The sequence below is a fragment of the Erythrolamprus reginae genome, chromosome 1 (genome assembly GCF_031021105.1).
Source record: "Erythrolamprus reginae isolate rEryReg1 chromosome 1, rEryReg1.hap1, whole genome shotgun sequence".
NCBI classification, from domain to species: Eukaryota; Metazoa; Chordata; class Lepidosauria; order Squamata; family Dipsadidae; genus Erythrolamprus; species Erythrolamprus reginae.
Window position 1 is genome coordinate 277,502,789 of NC_091950.1, and position 16,822 is coordinate 277,519,610.

A 16,822-nucleotide genomic window follows, 5' to 3' on the forward strand; every position below is an offset into this window, starting at 1 on the left:
CACAACCCCCTTCAGCCACCTTCACCCCCACGGCGGCCGGATTGCGGTCCCAGCAGGGGTCTTGGCAACATATGCCCCCAGATATGCAGGAGTTAATGGCTGAGATATACTCGCAGGGGGTGACCGCAGGGTCTAGCCAGTATGCACGCCGAGCTGCACCTCAGACAAGGAACCTTTGGCCAGCACCGCCCCCCTCGGGGCTGGGGTCCCTATCAGAGGAGCCGGTTTTTGGCGAGGACAGTGACAAGGAGTACGAGTTCTCAGAGGATGAGAACCCACCCGAGCAACAGCCTGTAGCAGGTCTTTTCAAACCAGCACTGTTTAGGACCTTGCTTTTTAAGGCAAAGCAGGTGATGAATCTCCAGGGAACCAAGACGTCTGAGGAAGACACCGGAAAAACTTCAGCTTCTCTGCTTAGGGAGCCTCAACCCGAGACTGATTCTATTCCGGCTTCACACATTTTCATTGAAGGGGTCAAGAAACCGTGGCAATACCCCGCAGCGGCCCAGGGACCATCAAACCTGGAGCGCAAATTCTATACGTTTGATGAGGAGGTGGAGAAACTTTTGGAGTTCCCTCCCATCGATCAACCAGTAGTGACACTGGTTTCCAGTGCCCTAGTACCATCTGAGACGGGAGAGAGCCTAAAACCTGAGGACAGGAAGGCGGAAACTCTATTGCGAAAAACCCACCAGATGGCCGGCTGGGGGTTCAGAGCAGCGGCCGCGGCCTCCTTCTTTAACAGAGCCTCCATAATGTGGCTCCAAGAAATGCAGTCACGAATTGGACCAGAGGAGGGTAGATTACGCCAGGACTTGAGTAAGCTGCTGGCGGCAGCTGAATTTTCAGCAGATGCAACCCTCCATGCGGCTAAGTTCGCCAGCAGAGGCATGGCTACCACACTCTCTTCTCGTAGACTTCTGTGGCTACGTAATTGGCCAGCAGACTTGAAGTCAAAGTGGCGCCTCGCTTCAGCCCCTTTACAGGGTTCAATGCTCTTTGGGGAGATCCTAGACAAGGTCTTAATTGAAGACAAGGACAAGAAAAAGGTCCTGCCTCGATCCAGCAGACGCCAGGATAGGAGGTTCACTCCTTACACGCGCCGCCAGAACCCTCGCTGGGAGACACCTACTGGTTCAGGCCAGACACAGCGGCCCTTCAACCAGAACCAATATACACAGCAATCCTTTCGGAGCGACCGTGGATTCTCCCAGGACAGACAGAGGGGTTACCAGTCAACCAGACGGCCCTTTCGGGGGTATAATCAGAGAGGCTTCCGTCGTTCAAAGTGACTCAGCCGGGAGTCTGCCGCTGGGAGGGAAGTTACAACACTTCAGCCCCTCTTGGCGGAGGACCTCCTCGGACAGGTGGGTGCTAACCACCGTGTCAGACGGACTACGGTTGGAATTCATAGGTCAACCCCCTCACCGTTTTGTACACTGCCCGCTAATCCGGGACCCTCTAAAGCGACAACAGATCCACAAAGAAGTGGCTCATTTGCTAGAGATTCAAGCAATCGAGCAGGTGCCGCCACTGGAGGAAGGGAAAGGATTTTATTCCCGAATTTTCCTCGTGGCCAAAACATCAGGAGGATACCGAATGATACTAAACCTGAAACAGCTCAATGTCTTTATAAAGTACAGGAGATTCCACATGCACTCATTACAGACCATTCTCCCTTCAATCAGGACTCGAGATCTGCTAACCTCGATAGACCTGAAAGAGGCCTACCTACATGTACCGGTATACCCGGCTCATCGGAAATTCCTCAGGTTTTGTTCAGAGGGCATTCATTATCAGTACAAGGCCATGCCCTTTGGCCTATCTTCCGCCCCGCGAACCTTTACCAAGTTGCTGGACGCTTTGACGGCGCATCTGCGGTCGCACTCCATCAGACTGATGGCCTACCTGGACGACATAATTATCTTGTCTAGGTCCCCCGGTCAGGCCAGGGAGGACTTGTCCAGGACGGTGCGTACTCTAGAAGACCATGGATTCACCATCAACTTGGAAAAGAGCCAGATGGTGCCAGCTACCAAGCTTCAGCATCTAGGAGCCATCATAGACACCATGTCAGGCACTGTGTCTCTGTCTCCCGAGCGGCAGGAGAATATCCGCCGTCTCGTTACCGAGCTGTCTCGCCGCAGTCGGGTTCCGTTGGCACTGTTGTCAAAAGTGTTAGGAACACTGGTGTCCGCTATCGGGATTGTACCCTGGGCCAGACACCATATCAGAAGCCTGCAATGGTTCCTGCTACCAGCTCAGAGGGCCAGAATCAGCCACTCCCACAGGTCAATCAAATTGCCCAGGGCAGTCGTAAAGGCCCTACAGTGGTGGACCACCGAGGCGATCCAGGGAGGTTCTCCTTTCCGGACACAAGATCGACTCATACTTACCACAGACGCCAGCTTATACGGATGGGGAGCTCATCTGGGCCGTCACATGGCTCAGGGCATCTGGACAGTGGAAGACCTGTCCCCAGTCAATATAAATTTTCTAGAGCTGAGGGCAGTCTTTTTAGCCCTCTTAGCCTTTGCCCCCATAGTAAAGAACAGACATATACTCATATTAACAGACAATGTGGCGACCAGGGCCCACCTGAACCACCAGGGGGGCACGAGGTCGCACCGACTCATGGAAGAGACCTCACGGCTTTTCAATTGGGCCGAGACTCACCTAGCGTCCCTCACTGCGGAACACATTGCTGGGGTCAGCAACATCAAAGCGGATTGGCTCAGCAGGGCAACGTTGGATCCGTCAGAGTGGAGACTCGATCCGGAACTCTTCAAACAGTTGACCCAGAGGTTTGGAGTACCCCTGGTAGACCTGTTTGCCACCAGTCAGAACGCTCAACTCGAGAGGTTCTTCACACGGTTTCCAGATCCGAGAGCAGAAGGGACGAACGCCTTGTGGGCTCCTTGGCCCCCAGGTCTGCTGTATGCCTTTCCACCGGTGAACCTGGTCCCGAGGGTGGTGGAGAAGATCCTCCAAGAGAAAGCGGAAGTACTCTTGATAGCCCCTTACTGGCCAAGACGTCCATGGTTCGCCGACTTGGTGGCGCTCTCAGTGTCGCCTCCGTGGAGGATTCCGGACCGGTCTGTCTCGCTCAGCCAGGGGAACCTTCATCATCCGGAACCCCAGTGGCTACACTTGACAGGCTGGCACTTGAAAGGAACAGACTAAGACAATTTAACTTGCCGGAGAAGGTCATAGCTACCATGCAGGCCGCTAGGCGTCCATCGACCTCACGAATTTATCAGGCGACTTGGACGGCCTTTTGTAAATTTTGCACTAAACATTCTATCGACCCTGGGGTAGCTTCTGTTTTAGATGTTCTGGGATTTTTACAGGCAGGGGTAGAACAAGGTTTAGCCCCTAATACATTGAGGAGGCAGGTAGCTGCCTTATCTACCATGATCCAGACATCAGAGTCTCGAACGTTAGCGCAGCATACTTGGATTCGAGAATTTATTAAGGGAGCCACAAATATTCATTCCCCTCCAGTTAGGAGATTCCCATCTTGGGATCTTACACTGGTACTGCAAGCATTGACTAAGCCTCCCTTTGAGCCATTGAGGACTATACCAGTCAGGTTACTTTCCTTGAAGACGGCTTTTCTTGTAGCTATTACATCCGCTCGCAGGGTGTCAGAGCTGTCAGCATTATCTGTAAGGGCAGACCTCTGCCAGTTTTATCCAGACAGAGTAGTGCTTAGGTTGGACCCTGCATTTGTACCGAAGGTAAATTCGGTCTTCCATAGGAAGCAAGAGTTGATCCTCCCTGACTTCTGCACTCATGGAACTCATCCCTCTGAGTTGCTGTGGCATAAGGTAGATGTCAGGAGGGCTCTGAAGATTTATATTAGGAGAACAGAACCATTCAGAAAGTCGGAAAACCTGTTTATTTCCTTTTCAGAGGCTAGACTGGGACTTGGACTATCGGCAAAGTCTATTAGTAGGTGGCTTAAGGATTGTATCTCTGAAGCCTATAAGGCGGGAGGGCATACTCCTCCAGACGGGATACTAGCTCATTCAACCAGGAGCTCAGCGGTGTCAGCGGCCTGGGCAACTCAGGCGTCCATCGAAGACATTTGTAGAGCAGCAACCTGGTCAGCGCCTACTACGTTTATTAGGCATTATAAGGTGGACTCCTTTGCTTCTGCGGAAGCAGCTTTTGGTAGGCGAGTCCTCCAGAAGGTGTGTGTTTCTCCAAAGTCCCTAGTTAGACCTTCTCCCTCCCATGGGCCTTGAGAGCTTTGGTATATCCCATGTTGGACTCTCCTTCCAGATGCAGTGGAGAAGACCCGTTGTACCTACCTGAACGGTCTTCTCGATGCACTGGAAGGAGAGTCCAAACCCACCCGGTAGTTGAAGGTTCGGGACTCCGGAGGTTGGGTTGTTGTTGTTGGGTTGTTGGATTGTTCAATAAATTTGGTTATCCTCTTTCCTTGGTGATTCGTTTTTAAAACTGAGGCTCATGGGAGACTGTTGGGGCGGTGCCTATTTATTATGTTAATTTTTTACTCAGTCTCTACCAATAGGATTGGTTAAATACCCATGTTGGACTCTCCTTCCAGTGCATCGAGAAGACCGTTCAGGTAGGTACAACGGGTCTTTTCTTTTTTCAGTTTTCAGATCTAAAACAGTGCTTCTATTAAATGGGTGGGTGGGTGGGTGGGTGGGTGGATGGATGGATGGATGGACGGACGGACGGACAGACAGACAGATTAAAAACTCTAGGTAGAAAAGTCAAATAGAACAGCCTGGTTTAGTGACATGTAAAAAAAAATCTAGGAGACTGATGGATTGGTAGACGAACAAAGGCAAATAGCTAAAGAAATCTTAGGATTCTTTAGCAAAAACAAGACTTTACATCTAGAGGATGTAATTTACAGGAGGCGATAATTTCATTGTGTTCTGTGTTGGCTCAATCACACCTGAAATATTGTGTTCACTACTGGTCACTGCACTTTGAAAGGGAAATGGAGATGTCAGAACAGAAATAGATGTGCTTTTTCAAGAGGCAACTGAACTTTCTTGTTTTTCTTTGAAGATGTTTCACTTCTCATCCAAGAAACTTCTTCAGCTCTTGGAAAAGAAGCGAAATGTCTTCAAAGACAAACAAGAAAGTTCAGTTGCCTCTTGGGAAAACACCTTTGGGACAACTATGACTGAGAATCTCCATAGACAAATAGAAGAGAACCACAACTATAATAAAGGGTCTTTGAAAGGTACATTGAAAGAGATGAGTATGTTTTGCTTTCAAAGGAGAGGACTAAAGGTAAAGATGTAACATCAATTTAAATTTATTTAAATGACATACAAAAGAAAGCAGCCTTATTTAAATATAGAAGCCAAAGGCAGAACAAGGACCAGATAGATGAAATTAAAGACGTATCAGTCTAAATATCAAGATAAAATTTCTTATGGTAATACAGTACCAGTCTTCTTAGAATAATAGTGCTCTTCGCTTAGAGGAGATCTTCCAACAGGCTAGGCAGCTATCTGTTGGGGATATTTATTTAGTTTAATAAAGTATTATTTATTTATTTATTCATTCATTCATTCATTCATTTTTGGACTTATATGTCATCCAAGGACTTATTTAGTAAGTAAAACGTTGGACAAGGTAAGACCCTGTCAACTCATGTTGCTCCTTTTCATAATAGTGCTATGTAGCCCATTGTAGTGGTCTATCAGATGGCATCAGTGGAAGGATAATTAAATCAATTCAGCCAACCAGAGTTATGAAGTGAATGGGAGGATACTACAAATCTATATAGTAAACCAGACTGCATTGCTAAGTTACAAACAAAACCAATTGGAAGAGAGCTTAATAGAGAGGGGGGGGGGGGGTTTCAAAGGTTTTTTTTGAAAACCTTTTTTTTTACGTCTCTAAAGAAAATAGATATTTTAAAATAAAAATGAAACTCTGTGGAACTATTCAGTTAATTCTGGGGATGTATGTGGAAAGAGAGAGAGAGAGAGAGGGAGGGAGAAAGGGTCTGAGATTTGTCTAAGTACCCAAATTAACAAATAGGCTTTTACTAAAGTTCCAATAATATTGTCCATTGCTATTGTCCTGCTTCCTGCAATGTTTCTATAGTTGCAGCTGAATGCTTTTAACTGGGCTTCTATCAAAAGCTGCCAGACCAGTTGCTGTATTTCCTAGGTGGGACTATTCACAGCAAGAAAGCAGTAAGCAATAGTGTTATCTCATGAGGCCACACTATTTGGCTTCAGTGACAATGTCTCGACCCCCAAAAGCAAGATTGTGACTTAAGTTTTAACTTCTTATTCCTAGGATTACTAATAGAGATAAATTCATAACACAGCTAGCAGAATTTGTATAAAACTCTAGTGTTATTGACTTTAAGTAGTGCAGTTTGGAGAGAGGTAATTTCCATCTGTAAAAATAAATCCTTCAAATGGTCAGAGAGCTGACCAAGGAATGCATCAAATTGCAATAGCTGTTGTCATAAATTCAGCTCCTTTTATAAAGAGATATACACAAGTGCTATGTTGGGTTCAAATTAGAGTTGGTATGATTGGATTAGAATCTGTGTGTTGCTCAGATAACTAACATGCAAATGGAGTATTTTAAAATGTCTTTGTTTTTTTCAAAGTTCATGGCCAAAATCCTAAACTCTGTTAAAGATATTTAAAGACATAATTTCAGTGGGGTCAAATTATTTAGCGGTGGGATGGATTTCCGCTACAGAAGCTTCCGAGTTATTACGTCTCAACTAATAAACATCATCATGTTTATTAAATAGATTGAACTTGGCCGCATGATCTTATACTGCAATCCAAGCCTTGCTTCCCAGGAGAACTGTTGTGAATTATCTGAGCATGTGGTAAGTTTTGTAAAATAAAAAATATTATTATTATTTTGCAACAAAATGTTACACAATTGCATGGCTTATTACTATGGCCTATCATTTGAAGAAAACAAGGTTGGTGTACTTAAGGCATCACGCTAGAAACCTAATCCCATTTTAGGCCGAAAACTAGCTAGTGACCTTGCCTTAGTTACTTTCTCTCAGTCCTAGGAAGGAGCAACAGCAAACCACTTCTGAAAAATCTTGCCAAAAAACCTGCAGGGATTTCTCAGAAAAAGGGAGGAAAATATCATTTGAAATATTTTCTTTATTTTGATGATGAAATCTTTATTCATTTAAAAAAATACTATGTTCTACTCAGACCTTTAATGTTCTGAGAACTTGTGCAGCACAATGAAATATCTATTTTAAAAATAAATACAATAGAGATAAAAATTACAAGTTAATAGAAGTGTATTTTAAAAATCTGGAGGAATAAGGATGGCACTTCTTCCTAAACTCTGGTTAAAAAAAATATTGAAATTTATTTACCATTCAAATAATAAGAATAACAGGTTCAAATCAATGTAATAGAAGAACATCAGTATCACAGGAAAAGGATCTGCACTGGAGCACCTGTTGTTTCAGAGGCTTTATGTTCTAAGCATTTTGCTTATAGCATAGTGCACTCTACCTATGGATTAAGTAAATATAAACGAACACCTGTTTAAAATAATAACAGTATTTACTGTAATTCCATTACATTATTATTGCCAGATTTTCAATTGAGATTGCTGAACTTGTCTACACAGGTTTTTTTTTAAAAAAAATTCACCATGGAAATGTAGTCTCTGAAGATGCAGAAGATGCTATAGATCACTGATGGCGAATCTATGGCATGGGTACCACAAGTGGCATGTGGAACCATATCTGTAGGCACCTGAGCCGTTTCCCTACCTATTTTCACCCTCCCAAGGCATTGAATTAAGGGAGTGAGCACTCGCACATGCACGATAGTGCACGTGTACGCACTTCCAGCACCCAAGGAAAAAAAGCTTTGCCATCACTGCTATAGATAGTATAATTTGACCTTAATGAATTAGACTTCAGTCCAGTTAATATGTATTCATAATTTCAGCATTCTTTGGAGAAAAGCTTGAAAACTACTGCCGCTTTTAATCCTCTTTTATTATATTCTATAGGTATAATCCTCTTTTATTATATTCTTTCTCATATGATTTTATAAAGAGATATACACAAGTGCTATGTTGGGTTCAAATTAGAGTTGGTATGATTGGATTAGAATCTCTGTGTTGCTCAGATAACTAACATGCAAATGGAGTATTTTAAAATGTCTTTGTTTTTTTCAAAGTTCATGGCCAAAATCCTAAACTCTGTTAAAGATATTTAAAGATATTATTTAGCGGTGGGATGGATTTACGCTACAGAAGCTTCCGAGTTATTACGTCTCAACTAATAAACATCATCATGTTTATTAAATAGATTGAACTTGGTTCAATAATTATCTGATAATTATCTGAGCATGCACGATAGTGCACGTGTACGCACTTCCAGCACCCAAGGAAAAAAAGCTTTGCCATCACTGCTATAGATAGTATAATTTGACCTTAATGAATTAGACTTCAGTCCAGTTAATATGTATTCATAATTTCAGCATTCTTTGGAGAAAAGCTTGAAAACTACTGCCGCATCACCATCAGTTGGTCACATAGGTAAAATACAAGCTCTTCCAATAATGGAGAAACCCCCCGAAGAAAAATGTTTTTGCTCCCAGAACAAGGTATAATCCTCTTTTATTATATTCTTTCTCATATGATCTATTAAACGTATAGTTCTTTGAGCAGATTTAACCTTTTATTTAGATTTTTGTACTGTTGTTCTTTTTTATACACTTTTGAACATTAAAGAAGTCTTCATGATCAATGGCCATGTTGTCTAGAAATTATAATTTGATATGGTTAGGGAAAAGCTTTTCTAGAAATAGACTTATGCATAAGAGAGGGAAGAGAGGGAAGAGAAGAAATAGGGGTGATACGATAGCAATCTTGAGGGGCTATAACAAAGAAGAGGGGGTCAACCTGTTCTCCAAAGTACCTGAGGGCAGGACATGAACCAACAGATGAAAATTTATCAAGGAGAAATCCAACCTAGAAATAAGAAGAAATTTCCTGGCAGGCCTTCTCTGTGGCGGCCCCGACCCTCTGGAACCAGCTCCCCCCGGAGATTAGAACTGCCCCCCCCTCCTTGCCTTTCGTAAAGTTCTTAAGACCCATCTCTGCCGTCAGGCATGGAGGAAATGACATATACATGGAATGTTTGTGTCTGTGTTTGCTTTTAATAATGGGGTTTTTAGTGTTTTTTAAATTATTAGATTTGTTCTTACATTGTTCTTGTTATTGTTGTGAGCCGCCCCGAGTCTACGGAGAGGGGCGGCATACAAATCTAATCAATCAATCAATCAATCAATCAATCAATGGAATGACCTTCAGAAGTTATGGGTGCTCCAACAACAATTTAAGAAGAAATTGGACAGCCATTTGTCTGAAATGATATAGGGCCATGATGGCGAACCTATGGCATGGAGCCATATTAATGGGCACACAAGCTCAAATCCAGTGTGCATCGGTGCACTGACCAGCTGATTTTTGGGTTTCCTGAGCCCAATGGGACTCAGGAAAAAGCCTGTTTTCAGCTTCCTGAGGGGGTGGGAAGGACATTTTTGCCCTACCCAGGCTCCTAGAAAGGCTCTGAAGCTTGTTGAGAGCCAAAAAAAGTGACTTTTGGTTCAACTGGAACTTGGCAAATGGCCCATTTTCTGCCTCTGGAGGGCCTCCGGGGGAAGGCTATTTTCACCCTCCCCAGGTTCCTAGAAAGGCTCTGAAGCCTGGGAAGAGCAAAAAATTGGCATGCTATCATGTGCCAGCTTGGTGGTGATAGTCATGCATGCATGCATGGGGGCGCATGCAATTATGGGAGTGGGCACACATGTGCACTACCCGCCGTGCCCTCCCCTTTTTAGCACGTGGACCAAAAAAAAGTTCACTATCACTGATACAGTATAGGGTTCTTGCTTGAAGAGACTAGATCCTTTCCAACTCTGTTATTCTGTTATAGAAGCATAATGTTGCACTGCAAAGAGAATGCCAGTGTGAGTTAAAATAGTACAAGGTTATCTGAAGTCCGTCTTTTCTGTGAATTTTTTATTACAAAAACTCATAGATTGTTACCTTTAACAAGGAGGACACCAACTAGGTCATTTATAGCTCAGGAATCTACTATAACAAAGGATGAAAACAGTTATTTAAAATTGATTGGAAAAATGTTTCTGCAAATTATGTTACAATGATGAAATATCTAAACAGTATGAGTGATTGTTTATAGAAATGATTATTTATGAACCCATGCTCTAAAACATTAGCAGGGCCATCCGTAACATGAGCTAGTGGATAAGTATCTCGACCAACATGGGAAGAATATGGGTCATTTAATATCCCAGGTCAATTGTTACAACCTCTACATTAAAACAATGAACAAAACAATATGAGGACACAGGACAGCAGCATTTCCCATAAACATTTCAAATACATTAGAAGCAGGGAGCAAGGACAGGTCTGTATATCAGTGTGACAGCAGTCACTTGTGAATCAATAACAGATGCATTGCACAGAAATCGCATCTGTCCTTACTAGAAGGGTATCATTTAAGCTCTTGAGCCAGGCAATTTTCATAAAGCATTGTCAATTAAGATAATGATATTTGCATATAATTTTCACAAATACACAGTAGAAGACATCAAGTTGCAGTAGATATTTTGTACTAGAATATATCTTATTTTCATTATTTCTGTCTCATTGAAATATTATGTCAGAACCTATATTTGTTAGACTGGCAATTTTAATTTTAAAATAAAATAAAGTGGAAAAGTTGAATACATAATGTTGGATATATTTGTAAATGTGTATGGTAGTGATGTGTACTGGATGATAGTAATCAGCTCAATTTATTCTGCCTATCACAGAAAAATAAAAATAATTTTTTTTAAAACTGCAGAAGACATTATGGCAATGAAGTTGATGGTGATGTTGATGATGATAACCCACATACAGTGATACCTTGTCTTACAAACTTAATTGGTTCTGGGACGAGGTTCTTAAGGTGAAAAGTTTGTAAGACAAAACAATATTTCCCATAGGAATCAATAGAAAAGCGATTAATGCACGCAAGCCCAAAATCCACCACTTTTGCTGGCTGAAGTGCCCGTTTCTGCACTGCTGGGATTCCCCTGAGGTTCCCCTTCATAGGAAACCCCACCTCCAGACTTCTGTGTTTTTGTGATGCTGCAGGGGAATCCCAGCATCGCAAAAATGAGCACTTCGCTGGCAAAGGAAGTCTGGAGGTGGGGTTTCCCAGGGAAGGGAGCATCAGGGGAATCCCAGCAGCACAAAAATGGGTGCTTCGCTGGCAATGGAAGTCCGGAGGCGGGGCATCCCAGCGGCGCCGGTGGGTTTGTAAGGTAAAAATAGTTTGTAAGAAGAGACAAAAAAATCTTAAACCCCGGGTTTGTATCTCGAAAAGTTTGTATGATGAGGCATTTGTAAGACGAGGTATCACTGTATTTTTAAACAAGGACAGGTAGTCTTCAACTTATGGCCACAACTGAGTCCAAAATTTTCATTACTAAGCAATTGTTAAGTGAATTACACCCCACTTTACAACTTTTTTGCCACAGTTTTTAAGTGAATCACTCCAGTTGTTAAGTGAATCATGTGGTTAAGTGGAACAGGCTTCCCCCATAGATTTTGCTTGTCCCAAGCCAGTGGGAAGATTGTGACTAGTGATCCTGCCGTAAATACATGGCAGTTACCAAGCACCCAAGTTTTGATCACATGACCATGGGGATGCTACAAAAGTTATAAGTGTAAAAAAATTAAGTCTTTTTTCAGCATTGTTGTAATTTTGAAAAGTCTCTAAACGAATTGCTATGAGTTGATGACTACTTGTATATCTTTTAGGGGGGGAAACAAAAAATGGGAGTAGATCAGATCTAAGAATGTATCCTGAAATGTAAAGTCTCTAATGATTGCCCTTTAGGGATCTGCCTTGAACAGGGCTGTCAAATTTGCAGGCTGGATGTGTCACGCAATGGCCATGCCCACGCCCGGTTTAGCAAAGGGAGGAAAGTCCCAATACGTCATGTGACTCTGCCTTGTTGCCATGAGTTTGACACCTCTTTCAAGCAACAGTTGAAAAACTATTGTTCTCCAGATTTCATTTTCATTTCATTCATTTATTCGATTTGTATGCCGCCTCTCTCCGGAGACTCGGAGCAGCTCACAGCACAAAAAATGATACAAATCCAACAATAAAAAAGCAATTTAAAACCCTACGTATAAAAACAAATCATACATCTCAGACAAACCTTGCGTAAAATGGGAAACAGCCCGGGGGAGTCAATTTCTGAACTACAATCTCTATCTGTCCATATCATTGTAGCTACAAAGGAAAGATAGTGCAAGTTCCAATTCAGCAGCATTTGCAGAGCTACTTATTCCTGGCTCCAAGGATAAAGGTATAAAGGTTCTCCCTGCATTAGAGAAAATGTTTTTTTTTCTAATATCATTCAATATTATTCCAATCAGAAACGTCAGCTTAGGCCTCTTGAAAACCTCGAGCAAGAAGTGCAAAACCAGAGTGAGGTTTGTTGTAGCAGTTGTAGGTGTTGCCAAAGTACTTCCTTTTTCTACCAGTAATTCGACCATTAGATGGAGCTCTGGCATATTATACAATTACGCTTTATACTTACCCTGTTAGGTCATTACTTGTAGGACATTGTTTACCCCCCCCCCCCAAAAAAAAAACACACCCCCACATAGGATTCTATAATAAATATCCTAGCTTTCATTCTCAACAGGGAGAAACAGGATTGCCAGGCATGGATGGTGTGCCAGGTCAAAAGGGAGAAAAGGTAAGGTTTTATAGGCAACTTTTCTATTGTCTTTCAGTTTGGGCAGTTGATTTTTCAGAAACCGAAAAGATATTACATGTCCATACTTGTTAAGAAGAGAACTTCCTTTGGTATAAAGTCCCAAAGGAGATAAATTCTGTCCAGACCGATTTTCTTGCCCCTGGCCTTAATATGATTTAAGTAACTTAATTAAAATAAATTGTTTTTCTAAAAAAGAACCCAATAAAATAAATAAAAAATAAATTCTAGAAAATGAGTAATAATAGCTGGAGTCTAAATTAACCTTTGTTGCTTGTTTGAAATCTGACAAATCAATGCTTAGGTTTCCAATGCAACTAAAATATTGGACTTTCCCTGTATCTTTCCATTAAATATGAATATATTTTGTGGCTTGCATTAAAAAATACTGGACTATTGACACAATTATATACAATCTCATTTTCAGCTCAGATTTTTTTAGGCTTATAGTAAGATAGCATGAAAATCCAACATACCAGTATTTCAATTAGTAATGCTGTGGCCTATTTAAATCCAATTTTTGTTGCCAATGTTCTAGGGAAAGTAGAAATTGTAAGAAATATACTCAAAAGAACTCTGCCTTGATTGTGCTAAATATAAATTAAAGTAAGGAGGGGCTTTAGTAGGCATTCAAAATACTGTTGTAATACCCCAATATCATCAGCATTTTCTGTGTGTCAAATTTCAGTAACGTCTTTTTCAATTGTGCCACTGAAAATCACAATGACTAAAATGACCATTGACTGATCAAGAATAATAAGCTATGCCCAGTGATCCATGCAACATATTTAATCCCTAACTTGAGGCTGTCTGGAATTCAGCAAGAAAAAGTTGTTTGTATCTAGAACTGAATGGGAGGAAAAACTAAAACTGAGTTTAAAGTCCTATATTTTTTCCCTCTGCTCTACAGAGAACAAAACTATGGAAATAACAATCATGGTTAAAATTCTCTTTCTCATTTTCTCCTTGCTTCTTTTCTTGACATTCTTATCAATTTTATCCAGGTCCATTTGTACTTTCCACAAAGTAACTCCAATAAATCTCCCATATTACAATTTAAAAGAATACATAAAATTTCTCTTTGGGTACATTATTTGTATATATATTTTTATTTTAAAATAATCATTCAAGTCCACATTAAAGTCTGTTTTGTGGGCCTTCAAAGGAGTTTATTCATCTTTTGGTGACAAGTTTTTCCAATAAAAAAAAGTTCCAGTTATTTCACAAGCCCAGAAATCAAAGATATTCTTTAAAGTAGCCATCAAGTGCTTTAGTAATCAACCTTCAAAATCTTATTTTGCATTAAAATGTAAACAAAGCAGGTTTTTTCCATAAAAGAGGATCTTTCTTGCAAAGGGTTTATTTAAATCAATTTCACATAGGCTTAACTTTTAAACTATTTAGAAACAACTGTAAAACCACTCCTTTACTTACACTGGTATATTATACAGCACAAAGCCTGTCACTTTATTCAGAGCTGTACTTTAATATTTTTAAAGTTTAGGAAGTTGTATTGTGATTTATGAAAACTACAGTAATAATAACTGTTGGGAAAGGATGAGGTAGAAGCAATGAAATGAAATAATAATTAAAATAACCAATATGACGCAAAACTACCTTTCACCAATGTTAGTATCCTACCGTAGATCAGGTACTGGTGAGCTGAATGCCTGGTTAAATTTGATCTTTTAAGTATCACAGTTGCAAGATAGAATGAATTAATTCATATCTGGTTTTTGGTTTTTCCTTTATTTACTAGCCATTTATTGACCAAAGTTTATGTATTTATTATAGTTATGAAACAACTGAGTGCATATTTAGTATCATTTTGGTTATTACAGTAACCAACCTTATTTTTTAAATATGAGTATCTGTCAGAGAGTTGTGCATAAATTCAGAAGATGCCAGGATGTATCAATATTGATATCAAACAGGCTTGTAGCCTGGCTAAAATATCTGGAAACAATACAGAAAGTAGAACATGATGTAAGATGGATTCTGTGGGTAGCCAAAAAAAAGCTGACACCAGTCATTTCCGCCTATGTTACACTTTTTCTTAAATGTTGTAGTGCTTGCTAATAGCATACAGTCATTTAAATGTTGTCCTGCTGATGAGACTGAGCGAACTGAACATGCTCACATTTAAATCATTCAATGGAAAGCACTAAACATCATTACTTTGATTCACTGGATTTGAATTTCTGGAGCGAGTGCAGCATATGTGACTTGATTTACTCAACCCCCTGCTCACATGCCAACCAGTAAGGGCTGCCAGCTGGATTTTACAGGTGCAGGTCTTTGAATTTCTGTGAATGAAAAGTGTGATTTAAGAAGGCAGGTATAAAAGAAGCAGGATGTTGTCTATGGAAGCAATTTACTGTACATAAAAGACATAGTGACTTGCAGAAATGCCTTTTAAAAAATAATATGAACTTTGTCCTTTGGCTAATTGCTTTCAACCAATTATAGCCTGCTCATACTTTTAGGAATAATAAGGATTGGAAATATGCCCCAATCTCCAAATTTGCAAAAAATAAAAAAATAAATCTTATCTCAGATTTTGTTGCAGATTCCATCTTTATTTTATGATGGACTGTGGATTTTGCTCATTTAATTCGTTACTACTAATGCTGGTAAAAAAAAAGTATTGTAGCTAATGTTTTAAATATCCCTTTATTAATGCAGATGCTAAAAGAATAATGTTTCTTACAGAAGTACATGACAGAATAAGTAATATTAACTGAATAGTTAGGTGCTACATTGGTTTCCAATGAATTATAAAGTGTTAAGATTAGATTTGCCCAAAATGTAATAATCTCCTAAATGTACAAAGGACACGATGACTCAGTGGTTAAGACGCTGAGCTTGTTGATCAGATGATCGACAGTTCAGCATTGCAAATCCATAGCGTTTAATCATGCCAGCCAGGGATGGGCTCCAGGTGGGACGGCATGGAATGCCGTTTCACCGGCAGAAATGAAGTTGCGCATGCATTTCCATCGTTGCCCACTGTGCGTGTGCCATGCACGCGCCGTGCACGCAAGATTCAGCTTCTGTGCATGTGCAGAAGCCAAATCTTGCTGCCCCATCCAGCAGTGATAGCACCCACCGCTAGGTGGGCCCAGAGAGCGCAGCGGACTTGGGACGCCTCTGCCACTGCTGCTGCTGGGGTCAACCAGTGGCTGTAGGACTGGATCCTGTGAGGTGCAGTAGTGGTCAGTCCCATCTGGGAGCCACTGGATAGCGGGAATAATTCCTCCAGGGTGGGGTGTGTGGGTGGCCACAGCGGGCAGCTACCTCGGCCACCTTTCTGAGCTGCTCACCCAGGAGACATGCTTGCTGTCTTGCCTGCTCGAGCCACCCCACCCCCGGAAGCACCCTGGAAGTACCCCAGCCATAGTCCATGGCACCTGCAGCAGCTGCTCTTCTCTGTACCTCGGCCCTGCTTTCCTGCAGCTCTCTTGCTGCTTGTGCCTGGCTGAGGGCGGCCCAGGCTCCAGCAGCGCCTCTCTGGTCTCCTCTCCAGACTCTGTCCTGTGGCTAGCTACATTGGCCACCTCTCCAAGCTGCCGGATGGCTCGAGCAGGAGGGGCGGCTGGCACATCTCCCAGCCAAGCAGCTTGGAGAGGTGGCCGATGAAGCAGCCCACCCATCAAGGAGCTGCAGGAGTCCAGGGAGGAGACCAGGGAGGCATTGCCAGAGCTCGGACCTCCCTCAGCCAGGCACAAGCAGCAGGACGGCCATGGGAAAGCGGGGCCGAGGTTCAGAGAGGGGCAGCTGCCGCGGTGCTGTGGGCCATGGCTGGGATGCTTCTGGTCCAGGCATCCAGCACCGTGCTTCAGGTACGAAGGCACATAGACCATTCCAGTAGGGCCGCAAATGGTTGTCCTTTACTGATGCCAGCCACATGTCTCTGGACAGTGCTGACTCTTCAGCTTAGAAAAAGAGATGAGCACCAAACCCTAGTTGGAAATTACTAGCACACATGTGCAGAGGAA

General features: G+C 42.1%; 1 protein-coding gene across 1 annotated transcript in view; it reads left to right on the top strand.

The window, feature by feature from the left end:
* COL19A1 (collagen type XIX alpha 1 chain) overlaps window positions 1-16,822 on the top strand; it is a 185,048-nt gene that overhangs the window by 53,128 nt on the left and 115,098 nt on the right. Inside the window, exons 6-8 of the mRNA XM_070738981.1 lie at window positions 6,776-6,856; window positions 8,496-8,621; window positions 12,753-12,806. Coding sequence (XP_070595082.1) covers window positions 6,776-6,856; window positions 8,496-8,621; window positions 12,753-12,806 — 261 coding nt within the window. The remainder of the gene's footprint in view (window positions 1-6,775; window positions 6,857-8,495; window positions 8,622-12,752; window positions 12,807-16,822) is intronic.